General features: G+C 29.3%; 2 protein-coding genes across 11 annotated transcripts in view; both read left to right on the top strand.

Annotated features, from left to right (window-relative positions):
* LOC142331787 (organic cation transporter protein-like) overlaps positions 1-3,362 on the top strand; it is an 82,087-nt gene extending 78,725 nt beyond the window's left edge. For all 9 annotated transcript variants that reach the window (XM_075377895.1, XM_075377892.1, XM_075377891.1 and 6 more), the window contains exon 10: positions 2,722-3,362. In XM_075377895.1, the coding sequence (XP_075234010.1) occupies positions 2,722-2,904 (183 nt within the window). In that variant the 3' untranslated portion in view covers positions 2,905-3,362. The remainder of the gene's footprint in view (positions 1-2,721) is intronic.
* A 7,335-nt stretch (positions 3,363-10,697) lies between these two features.
* The window catches only part of LOC142331801 (uncharacterized), a 32,608-nt gene continuing 27,883 nt past the window's right edge, over positions 10,698-15,422 (top strand). The window contains exon 1 of one of the 2 annotated variants that reach the window (XM_075377923.1): positions 10,698-10,964. Coding sequence is in view for 1 of the 2 variants with exons in the window: in XM_075377920.1 (XP_075234035.1) it covers positions 12,980-13,040 (61 nt within the window). In the remaining variant the exon portion in view is untranslated. Of the gene's footprint in view, positions 10,965-12,896; positions 13,041-15,422 lie in introns of those variants that run through there. The other variant, XM_075377920.1, reaches the window with a different exon arrangement.

The raw sequence follows: 15,422 nt of genomic DNA on the forward strand, positions 1-15,422 counted from the left end.
CCGACAGCTGTGCAGCATGAAGCCTTCTCTTCTGATTGTTACTACTCCGGTTTCTGTAGACATATTGGTCTGCGTTCGTTTGTTGCCCTGGCCTTCGTTTGGATAACATCTGATTTTTGTTTTGCCAAAAAAATTATAAGTGTTTTATTAATTGAAATTTCATATGACACTCGGAAAAACCGTTACTGAAACTTATCTTTTATTAAAAAAAAGTAATGAATGTTTTATCACGTGCATGGGTTTTTGAGTGGTTTAAGCGTTTCCAAGATGGCCAAGAAGACGTTAAAGATGATATTCATCTGGGTCACCTTTCCATGTCAAAAACAGATAAAAATACTGAAAAAAATTGGTAATCTTATCCAACCTGACTGACGGTTAACTATTCGTGTCTTTATTCAAGGTCCTTGCTCAACTCAGTGAAAAGATAAGACAAAAACGACCCGAATTATGGAAGAACAAGTCATGCGTTCTTCATCAGGACGATGCACTGGCTCACAGTGTCTGTCAAGACATTTCTAGCCAAGTATAACATCCCAGTGTTAGACCATTTGCCTTATTCGCCTGACCTGGCACCATGTGATATCTGTTCCCCAAGGTCAAATCTGCATTAAAAAGAACAAGATTTCAGACCGTTGAAGCTGTGGAAGAAAAAGAGGCAGGCATCATGAAAGAGCTCACAGATGAAGACTTCCAACATTGTTTTGAACAATGGAAAATTCGCATGGAGTGTTGTAATATAGAGTAGGGTTGTATATTGAAGAGGATAATAACTAAATATGTATAAATTTAAAATAAAATATTTTACAGCATTAGTCTCATTATTTAATAGCCGTACCTCTTATATTAACATATAAAATAAAATGTCATTTCTTGGGATCCCTGAAAAACTCAGAACGAGTTTCTAAGATACAAAAATGGGCTGTATCTGATGCTCGTTTGTATGAATAGTGTAGTCCAGTATTTAAAAAATTAAATACATTAACTTATCCTTGTGTGTATATTTATAAATTAGCAATCTTTGCTAAAAAGAATGGTCTCTTATTCTTAAAGAATAATTATATACCGAATGAGACAACAGAACTGTTTTCGTATAACTGAACACAAAATGTCATGCTAGAAAGGGTCTTATTGTGCTTCTATTACAAATTTTAATAAATTAATGAACCATTTGAAAGAGTTTTCACCAATTTATTTAAAATACAATTAAGCTTTTAAAAAAAATCTGATGTAGACACCACAAACTTCCTTGTATGCCTATTAAATTACATGTATACATTTTTTGCTGCATTTCATTTAAACTTATTTCATTTGAAAGTGAGATACGATTCTCCAATTCTTTAATAAAGTAGACAGTTATGCAATTGCATTGTGATGGACACCACACAGTGCATCACATTTTTTTATGGTGTTCAGATCAGCATTTTATATTAGTTTATGTATAAATTTTGTTTCACGTTGCTCAAGTAGTTATGTGGTGTAAGTGAGAATGTGTCGGATCCATAACCATGGACACATTGGTTCAAATCCAACTTCATGTACGTATATTTTTTTTAACTTTTTTTTTTAAATTTACATGTATTGATTTCATAATAATTATTAACCTCTGTAAAATTTGTTGAATTAAAATGAAAAGTACGTAAAATTTTGTTTCACTAACAATTTCTGATTTTTTTCATATTTTTTTTTTTATTATTATTGATTATTTATTGTAAATTTTTTTTACAATCTGAGGTTAATTATTAATAAATAAATATATTTAAATTCAAAAGAAAAGGTAAAAAGAATATATGAAGTCAGATTTGAAACGCCCTTGTAAGACGTAATATTTAATTATTAAATTAATATTTAAATTAATTAAAATTAATTTTAATATTAAATTAATATTTAATATTTAAATTAATTAAAATTAATTTTATATTAATATTTCATTAATTAAAATTTTATTTGGCTATAACTTTGGAACCAATGAAAATAAGTACCATTTATGTTATGTTGTTGAAGCTCTCAATGAAGGCTTATTACAGCAGTTAAGAAAAATTCAAAATCCAGATATTTTGGATTTTGGGCTTTTTTGGACACTGTTGGTCCAGTCGATTGCAATCAAAAAGAAAGGTGTACAACTAGATGTTACAACAGTTCTAAATCCAAAATTTCAACATTCTACGCTAATCGTTTTTGAGTTATGTAAGATACATATGTATGTATGTACTGATGTCACGCTGAAACTAGTCAAAATGGATTCAGGGATGGATATTTCCATTGAAATCTGAAAACCAAAATTTTTCGCAATCGCAGGGCTTCCTTTACTTCATACAAGGAAGTAAAAACATGATTTATTTCCAACATGTACATAAATATACATACGTTCTCAAAATAATTTTCACTAATGTTTCTTGAAATGTCAATTATGTATATTTATTTTAACATTTCTTGTGCATGTATTTAAATAATTAATATGAACTTTAAACAACTATTTTTTGTCTTGTAAATTGTTTTTTTATTTATAATTTTATATTGATATGATCTATATTATGTATTTTTATATTCCAATCAGAATAAAGATTTATTTATTTTTGAACAAAATCCAGGAATCCAAGATTACAATTTTTCCAGTATAATATTGGTTACATTACCTTTTATTTCTTGTTTATAATTTGCTTTTTAAGTAAGTTATTTTTATTTAATAACTTTATTTAAATATTTTATTTCTAATTGTTACAGGGAGGAAAAGAACATTGGTATTTACCCAGCACAGTTTGCGGTATTTTATCAGTTTTAACTGGTTTAATGGTATTTATGTTACCAGAAACTAAAGACAAACCATTAAGCAATACCGTTGAAGAAGTTGAAAAATTAAGTGATAATGATAAAGTATCACTTAGATTATGTCTTAAATTTAGTTGATTTTTAATTAAAAAAGGTATTTTTTTTTTAGTTGTACAGAATATTTTTTTATGTTATATGTAGATAATTTATTATGTTAGTTAATACATCATTGTATATTTTTAGAGTAGAGATGATAGAGATACTAGTCTGATATGATTTTTATCTGTATATCTGTGTTTACATATAATTTTTTTCATTCACTAGCTTCTTTAGTGATATATTTTTTTATACCACTACATCAATCTATAAGGGTGGAATCCTAAAAAGGAGTTGTGATTTTTTCACATATATTGAAGTATTTTGTTATTATTTTACTAATTTAAAATTGATAAATATTGTTAATATATTTATTATACTTCTATTTATTATTTATTTTGTTTTCATAAAAAAGAAATAATAAAATCAGTATTATTGTTATGTTTTGTACACCATCTTGTGAATTTTTGTTTTAATAAAAAATTTAGTAGCTTTATTTATTTATTGCCTTAATATTTTTCAGTTCTGTGTAAGTATGTAACCATTTGTCTATTTAAAACCTTTGTAAGGGCATATTTGACTGTTGAATAAGAACTATTGGAGTATAAACAATTTTGTATTATGTAACATTTCTTTTATACTATTTAAAATTTAAGAAACTAAACAATGATTACATTTTCTTATGCATAGCTCAGATATAGTTATCATTGTTTTCTGATTCTGCTTATCTCACCAGTTCTGTAGCTTTCTTGTGTTTCGGTAGTGTAAGATTCAATTTTTTTTTTTAATTTATGAAGCACTTGTTTCTTTTTGTTGATCTTTGTTATTTTGTCCTAAAAGCAGCTGACAACACAGTTGTAGGACTTTCCAGTCACATGGCTTTTTTCTGATGTATAGCATACACACAACTTAATTAAAAATATGTCAGTGCTACACTAGCACTCCTTGTGGTGCAGAAGGTACTATTGACGCAGTATACCCACTTACCACTAGTTAAGAGCATTTTTTTGGGATTGGGTGAGATTTTTCAAAAATTCTTTTATGCAAATTTTGTTATTTTTTAATTGTTAACAAATGTGTCTAAGAAAAATAAGATCTTATTTAGGTGAAATCTTAAGATACTGAGGGTAACCTTGCTCTACATTCTCACCCCCTTGACCTTTTAAGTTAAAAATTTAATGGCATGAATGCCCCATATGCAAAAATAACCTGACCAAGTTTGGTCAAAATCAATCCTGTAGTTCTGGAGATAAAAGGTGATCTAGAGTCTGACACCACACACACACACACACACATGCGCGCACACACAGATGCAGACATGGACATACGAACATTCAGAAAAATTTCCAACCAGTTTTTTGGGTTCCTTAGGTGTCAAAACATCTAGATCTGGTGACAACCACACAACCACATATGCCCATTGGGAAAGTAAAAATATCACAACTAAGTGGAAATTATATTTTTAAAATTTTTTAGCATCACAATGATATCGGATTGAAGGTGAAGTACATTCTTCTTACAAAGATGAGGTTCATCTTCAAGGTGATTATGAAGTTAGTTCAGGTAAATGAGATATATAAAATTTGTATTTATTTTTTTTTGGTATAGTAGAAATTGTCCATTAATGTAATGTTATTTAAGTATGTATGGCAAATAAAAAACCTATTAACGAAAATAGATCATAAAAAAAGGATGACAACAAAGTTTAATTGTATTACTTTCCTGGCATTGGTTTTTTATTCTTGTATAATGGAAAAAAATACATGAAAAAGTTACGGAAGATTTCTTTTTTTGGGTTAGGGGTAATTTACGATGAAGTTTTATTGTAAAATTACTTTAAAATTTTTATAAATAAACCAAAAAAAGTTTTACAAAAAAAAAAATCTGTATTTGTTTTCTGCTCCACTGACGCAAAAATCACCTTTCAAGAATTTTTTTTTTTATTTTTCTATGTTTATTATGTTAAATGGAAGAAAGTAAAAAAAAATCCAAGATACAACCGATAAAACATTACCTAAGATTTCTTTTGTTAGTGGGGGATGAATTATGATGAAAATTTAATGTAATATTATTATTACTTAAAGTTTACTATTTAAACTTTTATTAATATTCAAAGTTAAATAAAAAAACAAAAAATGTTTTTAAAATTTTTTTTAAAATTGATATTTTTAAACTTGATTAACTCCCCCACCCACAATATTGTTACAAAATTATTTTTCTTGGGTAGCTTGCACTATTACTATGCATAAAAAAAATTTTAAATAAATAAAAATTTTGTTTAAAAAATATGCATTAAATAATAAAGTAGCCTTTTTGTGGAAGTAGGAATTTGGGACTAAATTTTTTTAAGAATGGTAAGATAAGCTAACAGACATAATCAGCTTAATATAAAGTAGGGTTATGTTTGCAAAATTTTTATAAAATTGACTCCAAAAAACCAGACTGGCATCATAGCTCATGCCCTACGATGCCAGGAAAGTTAATATCTTCAGGAGAAGAAATCTTTCTTCTTTCATGATTGACTTGAAGAAAAATCTTTCATGAAGTAGACATAGCCACAGTTCAATAAACCTGGAGGAGAATTTCTTTTCTCATTCTCTTCTGCAGGGTTCTTTGAATTGTGACACATATTTGACTGAATCCACTCAACTTATACTCTATATCCCTTTCACATTTAAATCATTTACAATAATAATTGTGGTTTATATTTCAAAATCATCTGCAATCATTATTACAGTTAATCATTTGTCTTTTAAAAAAATAAGAAACAGGTTGGTAACTGAGGAACAATATGTACATAATAATAGTTATAAAGAAAAAAATGACACAGTAGTAGCAAAATATCTAAACAAGGTTTGTCCAAAATGAAATCAAGCTTTTTAAGAAATAAAGTTTCTATAATATTTTTTATCTCGCTGGGATCATCATAAATGATCTGTGTTTTTCTGCCTTTCCTATCACTGTCATTAACATTCTTAGTTGACGTATTTCAAAACCCATTCATTCTCAAACATTTAACTCTCTTAGAGTGCTAAAGGTAGTTTTGAGAATGGAGATACTCCAAACTTCATCAACTAAGAATGTTAGAGTGACAATGCTAGGAAAGGCAAAAAAATAACACTTAAATCTATTTTTAACAAATAATATTCTATTTACTGTTTCAATCACATTGTCTCATTTTTAGTCTTCAAGCTTGTAATTGAGGTTGTGGTTGCTTACATTGACTTTGTGATATAAAAAAATGAAGATACTTGAAAAATTGCTCAATTGTAAAATTGATATTCGTGATGATCATTATGATTTCAGCCCATGCTCCTAACATCAGTTAAGTTTTATTAGAAAGTATTGCAGTGTTTGAGAGATTGTTTACAAAAGATCAAAGAACCCTTGTAAAACCCCACATTTGGTTTGTAAAAGTCACTGTGGTACATCAGTGACTTTTGAGGCTACTGCAAACAAGCTTTGTCATTAGGTCCATCCAGTGAGAGAAAACATCATTCAACTGATCTAATCCAGAGTTATGTTACTGAGAAGAACCTTGTTGCCAAGTAAAATTCTTTAATCCATCCTACGATTGAGGAAAGAGCCATGTATGCAACATATTCAAATAAGCAATTTCTGTTATACTTGCTTCAGCAAAAAACAATCCATGGTTATCATGGATCATGGCCATCAGGATATCAACCAGAAAACATTTAATTTTTGAGATTTCCTTTTGTATTGTAAGAGTATAAGGAGATTTTCTGACCCTCAGATACAGACATTATGTTTGATAACTTTTCACTAAGATAAAAAAAGTTAATTCATTATGAAACATAACTTAATACTATTAAAAATTAGAAGATGATAAACGATTAGAAAACATAGAAGACTTTCTTTTCAGGAATTACCACTTTGTTAGAGGTGCTGTCAAGTGGAAAGATATGGGAATCAATCTGCAGCCAAGCACACAACTAAGATGTCTTTTTCTCTTCGATTCTAGCCTTAAATCAACCTATTCATCTCATTCAAAACATATCCAAATTAAATACCCAATTTTCTTCTTTTTTTCCACAGTTGGTAGTTAGATTTGTATTTTCATACCTTTTTGTGTTAGATTGTTTTGCATATTTTCTAATAATAATACTAAATTCTTTTTTAACCCACTGCAGTGCTATAACATAACACTTTTGTACCAGTGGATTATTTGATACTATCAGATTAGCATTTTTTATGAAAGCCTCAGCTGTGAAATGGTGTATTTGAGTGATTAATATTGTGTATTTATTTACAATTGTCATCACACGTTAGCTCTGATCTTAAAATTTTTTATTAGGTTTAATTTCAGTTGAATGTCTTGTTTGGTCAACCTTTTTAAATTTGCTTTTTTGTTCTGAGAACTTTAAGTGATAGCCTTAGCAGATTCTTAAAGTTTTATTTACTGTTTTTGTGCAAGAAATAGAATATTTTTACCAACATTACTAGTTATGTTCATTAATAATAGAGAAAAAGAATAGCAGAGACGTTAAATCCATGAATCAATTCAAAATTTAAACGTGATATAATAAAACTGGAAGACTGCTCAAAAAACTAGTAAATACTTTTTAAATTAAAAAAGTAAATGCTAAGTAAAAACAAAAGGTTAATCTGGTGCCAACTTCAGAAAGTCATATTTAAAGATGAACTGAGAAATTATTATATTTCAGTTAAGAAATTATAAAATTAGATAAAAACTCAGATGGTGCTGTGTGTCGGGGCGCATGGTCATTGGTTTAATGTGAAATGTTACAGACCTTGGATGAACTTCTTCCAAGTTACAGAACGACCAACTTATCTGTAGAGTTAAATGGTAGAGCCACCATCGTATTTTTTTTTAAACAAAACTGAAAGTCTCCAATGGAAAGTTTTAATCTCTTCATTTGGCCAACTCTACAGATAAACTGGTCGGTTTGTATGTCAGCGAGTCACTTTTAGTATATTGGATTGAAATAAAAACAAGATATTGTTAATTTTAACATAAAGCAGACACTAAAAAGTACCTGATATTTATTTCAATTAATATTCTACGACAGTTTTGTTCAACATTAGTCTGTGATATGAAAAGTAACAGATAAGGCATAATAACAGTGGTAGAAGTGCTCATGCCTTTGGTATTGTTCATAGAGCTCACTCACTCGGCACCAAACATTGGAGTACCATGCGTGGCCCATAACCTCCCCTTTCCAATGATACGTTTAATTTATATTTCCGGCTGGCATTTGCACAGGCTGAGGCAGACATATTGAATTTATATACTTTTATTATTACTTAAATCAATCTAGCTCAACAAAATCTAAACATAAATACACGAATCCCAGCGCTATCACGTCTTAGTCATGAGCTACACTGAATGGAAATGAACGAGAGCACCAGTTTTTGCTGATCTGCACTGTGCTCCCTCCCCGCCAAACTGGTTGCCAGTGATGCAAACTCAAAGTAAATTACAGGATCAAGTGTCTTATCTTTTTATTGTTAGCTTACAATGTGTTTTGTGAATTGACTGGTTTATTGATTGAGTCTATTCAATAATATATGTGGCTTTTTTGAATTGAATATAAACAATTCAGAGTCCACATAGTGAAAACATAGACAACTTACAAATTTTCAAAGATAAAAATGTCCAAATTAGCACCTACATAGCGAAGACAAGTACTAAACAGTTATGTTTATATTTTTATTTTATGGATCTGAATTCATTTAACTGTATATTTTTATAAGGTGTTGTTATGGATTTATATTTATTGTTTGAATAAAATGAACATTCAATATAAAATTATTAACAGTTCTATAAGAATTATATTATTTTTTTCTCATAAACAAATATGAAAGCATAAAAATAGCAGTAATGTATAAAACATATAGCACAGCAAACATTTTAAATGACAATATATTTTCTAATTGTTTTTTATACGAGTTATTGCATTGCATTAGACTGGTGTGCTGATAAATTTGATGCACTTTTAATATGCTATATATTGACTTTATTATGTTTGTATTTTACTGTTTTGATTTTTTTAAATGTAGCATTTGCTGAACGTTTATTTCATTAATTTTGTAATGTAATTAAATTGTTATGTATCTTTTTTTAAATAAATTATTGTTGTAAACATAATTAATGTTAATTTCATAATTGTTTGCTGTATATTTAATGATAATCAAAGTAATTACTTGTCACTTGTTTAAAATTATTATTGTAATCATAACCAGCCAGTTGAAATAATAGTGAAAACAGAACTCGGTTCCAGAATTATGCATCAGCCTTCTAAATATAGGTTATAAAATATTCTCAAGAATAGTTAGTGAAAGATTAAAAGTATTAGTTGAAAGAACTTTAAGAGAAGAGCAATCTGGTTTCAAGAAAGGAAGGTCTTGTTCGAACAATGTCTTTGCTTTAAAGAAAATCATTGAGAAGCACCAAGATTACAATTGCCAAACACATGTACTGTTCGTAGATTTGAGGGTAGCCCTTGATAAAGTTAACAAGGAAAAGTTATGGGAAATACTGGAGAAAAGAGGAACAACAAGATGGATTGTGCAGGAAGTGTACAGCAATACACAAATAGCAACGACTAGAGATAATAGTAAATTTAGATGTTCAACAAGGATATAGCTTATCACAGCTTCTGTTTAATATATATATATATATATATTTACAATCTCCTTCGGCTTTGGATAAGCAAAATCAAAAATTGTACGCATGATCTAAAGTTAGAGAGCTTTGGTAATAGGGTAATAGAGGTAATAGATGCAGATTGTGAAAACTCTTTGCACACTGCAGCAGTTAAATTTGGCCAAATCTCAATAGAATATAATATGACAATCGCTGTAAATAAGACCAAGGTTATGGCTTTCAATGATAGGGATATTAAGATCAAAAATCGTCTTTCGTAAGTGCATAATAAACCAGGTTTGGGATGTACGATTTTTGCGTTTGGGGAGTTTGATGTGGGCAGCAAAATAGAAAAATTCGAATACCATAATGGAGTCGTGAAAAGAACTTTGAAAAATAGAGTGAATAAAGATACACTTTATAAAGTAGCTTCTATTGCGTTGATTACATATGGCTAGACATTGTACATTAACAAACAGATGGAAAAACGTATCCAGGCGGCAGATATGCAGTTTTTAAGGAGTGTTACTGGATATCGTTTGAACGACAGGAAAAGAAATAGTGAAATGAGTTGAATATATTTGAATTAAATGGAAGGATTAAAGCACTAACAGAGAATTGGACGACATGAGTCGATAGAACGCGGAGTGAAAGGTTACGTAAACTATTCTACATTATATACTCCACGAAAGAAAACTTGTGAAACGACCTGCGAAACGTTGCGGGAACATCCTCAGGATATCGATTGATTTGTGAATGTCGTAACGGGATTAGGACCAAATACGTGAAGAATAAAATTAATCTGTTAATGAATTTTTAAATAATATTAATTTTTTTTATTCAGTATTATTTAAATATTCATTCATACAGTAATACTATTTATGTAAAATTTTTTTTCTATTTTAAATAAATTTGCAGGAAGATCTTTAAATGGTTAGATAATTTATTTAAAATGGTAAGACATTAATTATTGTAGAAATACTAAAATGACAAAGTAACAGAATATTGCTCTATTACAGTTACATTGATTGTCTATTACAATAACGTTGATTGCGATTTTAACTAAACGTTGCAAAATTTAGAATTACAATTTTGTACTGATACACTGTCTTTCCGTATAGATGAATCATACTTTTTAATTTAGAGATCTCTTTGTCCGTTTCATTTATTTCCTGTAAATCTGTTACTTTAGTTTTAAACAGCTGTTTCATATTACGGATTGTCTGAGAATTTTTTAACCAATCAAACCACAGCTTATAATAGTGTTCTTGTTTTGAAAGATTTGTTTGTTGGCGTAGATACGAGTATATTGTAGAGTAATTAATTAATCTAAGTTTAATAAACAATTAGAGATTAATAAATAGTTAAAGCGTTTTTACTGAACTGTAATTATCGTATTTTGTGTAATTATGAATTTAAGTGACGGGCGAAAGAAGTCGCATTTGATTCTGGTATTGACGCACCGTTTCTACATGTAAGAGTTCTACATAAATTCTGTTTCTGCGAAACCTAACCATCTATACCATTTTCTATCAAAGGTTCTTACCGAACATTGTTAAATATTTAGTATCTTTATTCAATAAAGATTGGTGGCTAGACATAACCTTAAAAGCCCCCATATTTTTACACGGTTATATAAGACTAACAACTATTAAATGTACTCGACTAAGATATTATCGTCAATATCCTGCTGGTAAAGTCTCTAATGTTAGCAGCAATATCTTGCTGGTAACAGAAATGCTTCAAAGAATGTTGGTTGTGTAGTAGCTTTTGTCAACAAGTTTATGTTACATCAGTGAGTAAAAGGATGAAAATGTTTTTGAGGGTTTATAAGTTTTCTTGTTGAAAAATAAAAATAGCATCGTCTGCTTATGTTATGTTTAGTGTTCATTTTATAGTTCAGTATAAATATAAACTTTCTGTATCTTGCACGTTATTGAGCATTAATTAATCTTGCTTATATTTTTATTATTTTGTTTTATAATTTTGATTTTTTTTTATTAAATTGACTGCAGTACACTTTATTTTAAAGTAAAAACTGTAAGAATTTATTTGTGCCTAGCTAGCTTTTGCTCTTAAGTTTTTCAGAACTAATGGAGTAGTGAGTGTTGTATGTTATGATGAGGTGCTGGTGTTTGAATTTGATTTAGTAAGATTTTTGTTTGTTTATTATGCGTTTTTAGTGTGTGTGAAATTTAAATTGTGTCTGTACATGTAAAATGTTGATATAATGTACTTTTATTAATATATTTTGACTTTTTTAAATAATATTTATGTGTATCCTATGATGTTGATTTATGAGTTTCATATTGTTCTTTGTGCACATGTGGTTTATTTCAGTAGAATAGTTTGTGAAAGTGGATTCACTGGTAAGTTAGTAACAGTCTACCACAAAACCATGTATTGATTTTAATACTTGTTCCTTACAAACATGTTATGTGTACATTATTTCAATTCAATGTCATAGATTTAATTTTTGAATAAATATTTTGTTTGCCAGAGTAAAGCAGAACGATCTTATTTTATTTAGCAAGAAACTATAACCAAAAGAGTTTGATATTTGTGTTTTGAGATTCTTATAATTGTAGGTAAATAATAGATTTTTTTTTTTTTTAAAGAAACAGCTAAAATTTTTTAACTCATGTTATATTTTATTTAAATAAAAATTCTCAAAAGAAGAACATATTTAACAATCATTTTGAAAAAAAATGTATAAAATCACACTTGTATATGTTAGGTATTTCTTAATTTTCAGTTCTGTAATCTTCAGGTGATGTGAGTGATATTGAAAAGGCTGTAGATCAATATTTCTCAAAATAAATGGTTTATATAAGATTGAGTGGTGTTGTAGATTATGTTTATTGTGTTTATATTCTCTCGAATGTTAATTTATAGTTATTTTGTTGTTTGTACAATAACACTGGTATCAGTGCTTTAATATTTTTTGAGTATGTTTGCTACATGTATTTTTAATAGAGTATTTCTGCTTGAATGCTAATTTTGGATTGTACTTTTGTTTTGTAGTAATGTTAATATGTTTAACATGATATGTTAATACATGATCTAACAATGAATTAAAAAAACCCCAGTTAAAAGTTATCAGTAAAAAAGTGGAATAATGACTTCTGTTGGTTTTTGATTTGGTTTGATTGATGATTTATTATGTGTTGTGTTTATATATTACTCCTCCTTGATAACATTTATGTGTCAACCATATGTTATTTAAAACTAAATGTTTATTACAAGTTCGGTAGTGTCATAAATTTGTTATGTCTGTTTCACTACTTACTTTGCGTTTGTAATTAATTAATAATTGTTTATGACCTACATAAATGAAATAGTTGACACATTACTCTACAAACATTATTATTTTGTTTGGTAGTTGTTATTTTTGTTTCAGGGTTGTCATCATGTTAATGGAAATTTTAGAGATTCAAAATTAAATCCAACTGACATATGAGTACAACCATCTTATTGTTCTAGTATTCAATGGATGTCCAGGGATTATTAGCAATGATTGATTCAAATGAAAGATCAATGTTGAAAGCAGGTATCATGAATGTTCACGATTTGATGTTTAATTAATTAAACTGGTATCTTTAATGCACAAAAGGGAAAAGACGTTAAGTCCTAGTTATGGTTGTATGCCATCACTCCTAGTTATCTAGACTAACCATTATAGTAGCAGTCTTTCTTTCATGTTAAATCAAATAGGCACTGATTTTAAATTAACCCCTTGGGCATAACCAGATACACATCGGAAATACATTTTCATAAGCCGAGAAACAAAAGAGATAACACTCCTGTTCTTCCAGTTATTCTTTTTTTTGTCTTCACATTTGACTGGTTTATGCAGCTCTCCAAGATTCCTATCTAGTGACAATCATTTCATTTTGGTATACTCCTACATCCCTAACAATTTGTTTTACGTATTCTAAAGGTTGTCTGCCTGCACAATTTTTTCCATCTACCTGTCCCTTCAATATCAAAGTGCTATTCCAGGATGCCTTAAGATGCGGTCTGTAAGTCAGTCTCTTCTTTTTTTTAAGTCTATATTTTTCCAAATGCTTCTGTCTTCATCAATTTGTTGCAACACCTCTTCATTTGTCACTTTATCTACCCATCTCATTTTTAATATTCTCCTATAGCACCACATTTCAAAAGCTTCTAATCTTTTCTTCTCAGGTACTCCAATCGTCCAAGTTTCACTTCCACATAAAGCTACGCTTCATACATATAATTTCAAAAATGTTTTTTCTGATGTTTAAATTAATTCTTGATGTAAGCAAATTATATTTCTGACTGAAGTCTTGTTTAGCTTGTGCTATTCGGTATTTTATATCGCTCCTGCTTCGTCCATCTTTATATATATATATATATATATATATAGAGAGAGAGAGAGAGAGAGAATTCTACACATTTAATAAGATATAAAATAGTATTTAAAACATCTAATTTCAGTGAAGAGCAACAAATGAATTTTAATTATATTGGTAAATCAAGTGAGGATTAATTTGATTCTTTATACTGTACATTTTCCATTTTATGCTGACTGTCTATTATAAAATGTGATTTTCCTAATGTTTGTCAAGTGATTTTTTTATGTGTTTTTTAGTTCATTTTACCTGTGCTATTCAGCATTTTATATCGCTCCTGCTTTGTCCATCTTTAGTAATTCTACTTCCCAAATAACAAAATTTTTCTACTCCATAGTCTTTTTTCATCCTGTTTTTATTTTCTGTGGTCCATCTACTTTATTTTTACTACATTTCATTACTTTTGTTTAGTTCTTTTTTATTTTCATGTGGAAGTTCTTGTGTAGAACTTCATCCATGCCATTCATTGTTTCTTCTAAATATTTTTTACTCTCAGCTAAAATTATTACATCAGCAAATTGTAGCATCTCTATCTTTTCACCTTGCACTGTTACTCCAGATCTAAACTGTCATTAACTGCTAGTTCTGTGTAAAGATTAAAATGTAACAGGGATAGAGAACATCCTTGTGTGACTCCCTTTTTTATTACAGTTTCTTTCTTATGCTCTTCGATTATTACTGTTGCAGTTTGGTTCATGTAAATGTTAGCAATTATTCTTCTGTCTCTATACTTGAACCCTAAATTTTGTAAAATACTGAACATTTTATTCCAGTCTACGTTATCAAATGCCCCTTTTCTAATTCTATAAATGCGTAGTATGTTGGTTTGTTTTTCTTTAATCTTCCTTCTACTATTAATCTGAGTGCTAAAATTGCTTCCCTTGTCCCCTATACTTTCTCTGAAACCAAATTGATCTTCTCTTAACACTTCTTCCACTCTTTTCCAAATTCTTCTTTACAGAATTCTAGTAGAATTTTTGATGCATGATTAGTTAAGCTAATTGTTCTGTATTCTTCACCTTTCTGATTCGGTTTTTTTTTTGTTGGTATCATGACAATAACACTCTTTTGGAAGTCTGACGGAACTTACTCTTTTTCGTAAAAATTACACACCAGTTTGCATAATCTATCTATCACTTTCTCACCTGCACTGCGCAGTAATTACTGTCTATCCCAGAAACCTTTCTGCCATTCAAATGCTCTATTAAATTCAGATCTCATTATTGTACCTCCATTTTCATCCTCTTCAACTTCCTTTTCTTTCTTTATAACACCAGTTTCTAATTCATTTTGTCTCAGAATGGCTTAGATGGCAGTTGGTGCCTTAAAACCTTATGGTAGCCCTGAGAAGGGCTGTTTGAGGTTTCTGAAGTGGTGGCCCTGAGAAGGGCTGTTTGAGGTTTCTGAAGTGGTGGCCCTGAAAAGGGCCATTTTTGCATCATCTCTGAGAAGAGCTGTTTGGTCTGGAAGCTGGTCTCTGGCAAAGCCGACTCGGCTGTAGTTGGGGGAGTTGCTGTTCGTCCACTGAAATCAGACTGGGCTTCCTCTCAGTAGCA

This window comes from Lycorma delicatula, chromosome 10 (genome assembly GCF_047948215.1).
Source record: "Lycorma delicatula isolate Av1 chromosome 10, ASM4794821v1, whole genome shotgun sequence".
Taxonomy (NCBI): Eukaryota; Metazoa; Arthropoda; class Insecta; order Hemiptera; family Fulgoridae; genus Lycorma; species Lycorma delicatula.